This window comes from Penaeus chinensis, chromosome 42 (assembly GCF_019202785.1).
Source record: "Penaeus chinensis breed Huanghai No. 1 chromosome 42, ASM1920278v2, whole genome shotgun sequence".
Lineage (NCBI taxonomy): Eukaryota > Metazoa > Arthropoda > Malacostraca > Decapoda > Penaeidae > Penaeus > Penaeus chinensis.
Window position 1 is genome coordinate 6,605,649 of NC_061860.1, and position 2,500 is coordinate 6,608,148.

Here is a 2,500-nt window from a genome sequence, read left to right on the forward strand (position 1 = left end):
GGGGGTGGGTAGTGGGGGGTATAAAGGGGGTGGGTAGTGGGGGTGTAAAGGCGGGGAAGGGGGGTGTTAATGTGAGTTCTATTGGTTTTTTTGATTTGGTACTATTCAATCTGTTTGTAATTCATTGTTATCACTAATATTGTTATGTAAGTAGATAAGGATTATCCTTACTGTTGCTACCGTTCTTATCTTCACTACCATTAAAATTATTTTTCATTGTTATTCCATACATGTTTTTATTATCATCATGACCGTCATTCTCATTTTTTCATTGATATTCTCATTATAATTTTCGTTCATAATGTCACAGGAGATTATCAATGGTATCACCCACTTACGTCTGACAAAAAGTAATCAAACTCTGTCCAATAGATAAGGGATCTTTAAAACACCCTTATCGTAAAAAAAAAAAAAAAAAAAAAAAAAAAAAAAAATCTTACCCTATCATAAACCACCACAAATTTGATAAGGTGCCCGATAGGTAAGTTCTCGTAGATAAGCTTTTTAGAAAGAGGAAGAGGAGGCGAAAATTGCATCTTTATAATCATATTTGGCGGCGCCGTCACGACCACCCGCCGAGCCTCGATCGTCTTCCCGTTTTCTGTGGTCACTTTCACGTTTTCTTTGGTTTGGTCCACGCGAACTACGGGGTGACTCAAGAAAACGATTTCGTCGCCCAGGCTTTTGGCTAGGAGTTGGGATATTTGTTGGGTTCCTCCCTGTAATAGAAGTAGATGGTTAGATAAAAAAAAAAATATATATATATACAAGTGTATAAAATATGGGTGTTATGTTCTTCGCTTGCTTTTTTTTTTTTTCTTTACAAAATGTTCAATTCTCTTTTCTCTCTCTCTCTCTCTCTCTCTCTCTCTCTCTCTCTCTCTCTCTCTCTCTCTCTCTCTCTCTCTCTCTCTCTCTCTCTCTCTCTCTCTCTCTCTCTATCCATCCATTTATCTCTCTTATCCAGTTTTCTAAGCTAATATTACTACCACTCCTATATACCGTCTAAACCTCTAGGCAGTTTAAATGCAATTTTTTTTATATAATATGATGATGATGAAGAAGCAAAAGAAGAAGAGGAGGAGGAGGAGTAGAGGGAGGAGACGTAGAAGAAAAAGAACGAAAGAGAGAGAGAAAGAGCGAAAAAGAAAAAGAAAAAGAAAAAAAAAAAGAAAAAGAGAAAGAAAAAGAAAGAAAGAGAGAGAGAAAAAAAACAACAAAAAAACTTTAGGACGTCAACCCAGCGTCCTCACCTTAACCCTGGCTTCCTGAGCAGTCTCCTTCTTGGCTTCTAAAAGCTTCATGACGCCTCCTGCCGCGTTCGCGTAAGCCAGAAAGAAAATGGCGGATATCCTGGTCGCTTCTGTGCCTGTAGAAAACAAGAAGGATTTATTTTATCGCCTTTCATCTATTTCATAGGACATTTTCCTTAAAAAGAAAGATAAAAAAAGAAGAGGAAGATTTATTGATGTATTTATCTATTTTATTTATGTATTATTAATAAATGAATGCATAGATAATTAAATGAATAAATAAAGATGCAAACTAAGGGAGTAGATATGGGGTGGTGTTTTAAAGGAAGGTATGTGTATGCTATATGTTTATTTTACAAGGAACACTGTTTAAAGGATTTAGGATAAGGCTACGCACGTTTATACACGGGCGCAATGAAAAGTACGAAGTCATATAGTCAAACACACATACACACAAACACTCTCTCTCCCTCTCCTTCTCCCTCTCCCTCTCCCTCTCCCTCTCCCTCTCTCTCTCTCTCTCTCTCTCTCACTCTCTCTCTTTCACTCTCTCTCTCTTTCACTCTCTCTCTCTTTCACTCTCTCTCTCTTTCACTCTCTCCCTCTCCCTCTCTCTCCTTCTCTCTCTCCCTCTCTCTCCTTCTCCCTCTCTCTCTCTTTCACTCCCTCCCTCTCTCTCTCTCTCTCTTTCCCTCTCTCCCTCTCCCTCTCTCTCTCTTTCACTCTCTCCCTCTCCCTCTCTCTCTCTTTCACTCTCTCCCTCTCCCTCTCTCTCTCTTTCACTCTCTCCCTCTCCCTCTCTCTCTCTTTCACTCTCTCCCTCTCCCTCTCTCTCTCTTTCCCTCTCTCCCTCTCCCTCTCTCTCTCTTTCACTCTCTCCCTCTCCCTCTCTCTCTCTTTCACTCTCTCCCTCTCCTTCTCTCTCTCTTTCACTCTCTCCCTCTCCCTCTCTCTCTCTTTCACTCTCTCCCTCTCCCTCTCTCTCTCTTTCACTCTCTCCCTCTCCCTCTCTCTCTCTTTCACTCTCTCCCTCTCCCTCTCTCTCTCTTTCACTCTCTCCCTCTCCCTCTCTCTCTCTTTCACTCTCTCCCTCTCCCTCTCTCTCCTTCTCTCTCTCCCTCTCTCTCCTTCTCCCTCTCTCTCTCTTTCACTCCCTCCCTCTCTCTCTCTCTCTCTTTCACTCTCTCCCTCTCCCTCTCTCTCTCTCTCTTTCACTCTCTCCCTCTCTCTCTCTTTCACTCTCTCCC

The 2,500-nt window shown here is 41.7% G+C and overlaps 1 protein-coding gene across 1 annotated transcript in view; it reads right to left on the reverse strand.

The window, feature by feature from the left end:
* The window catches only part of LOC125047895 (probable flavin-containing monoamine oxidase A), an 18,816-nt gene that overhangs the window by 8,956 nt on the left and 7,360 nt on the right, over positions 1 to 2,500 (reverse strand). Inside the window, exons 6-7 of the mRNA XM_047646442.1 lie at positions 1,254 to 1,369; positions 441 to 719 (exon numbers count right to left, since the gene is read on the reverse strand). Coding sequence (XP_047502398.1) covers positions 441 to 719; positions 1,254 to 1,369 — 395 coding nt within the window. The remainder of the gene's footprint in view (positions 1 to 440; positions 720 to 1,253; positions 1,370 to 2,500) is intronic.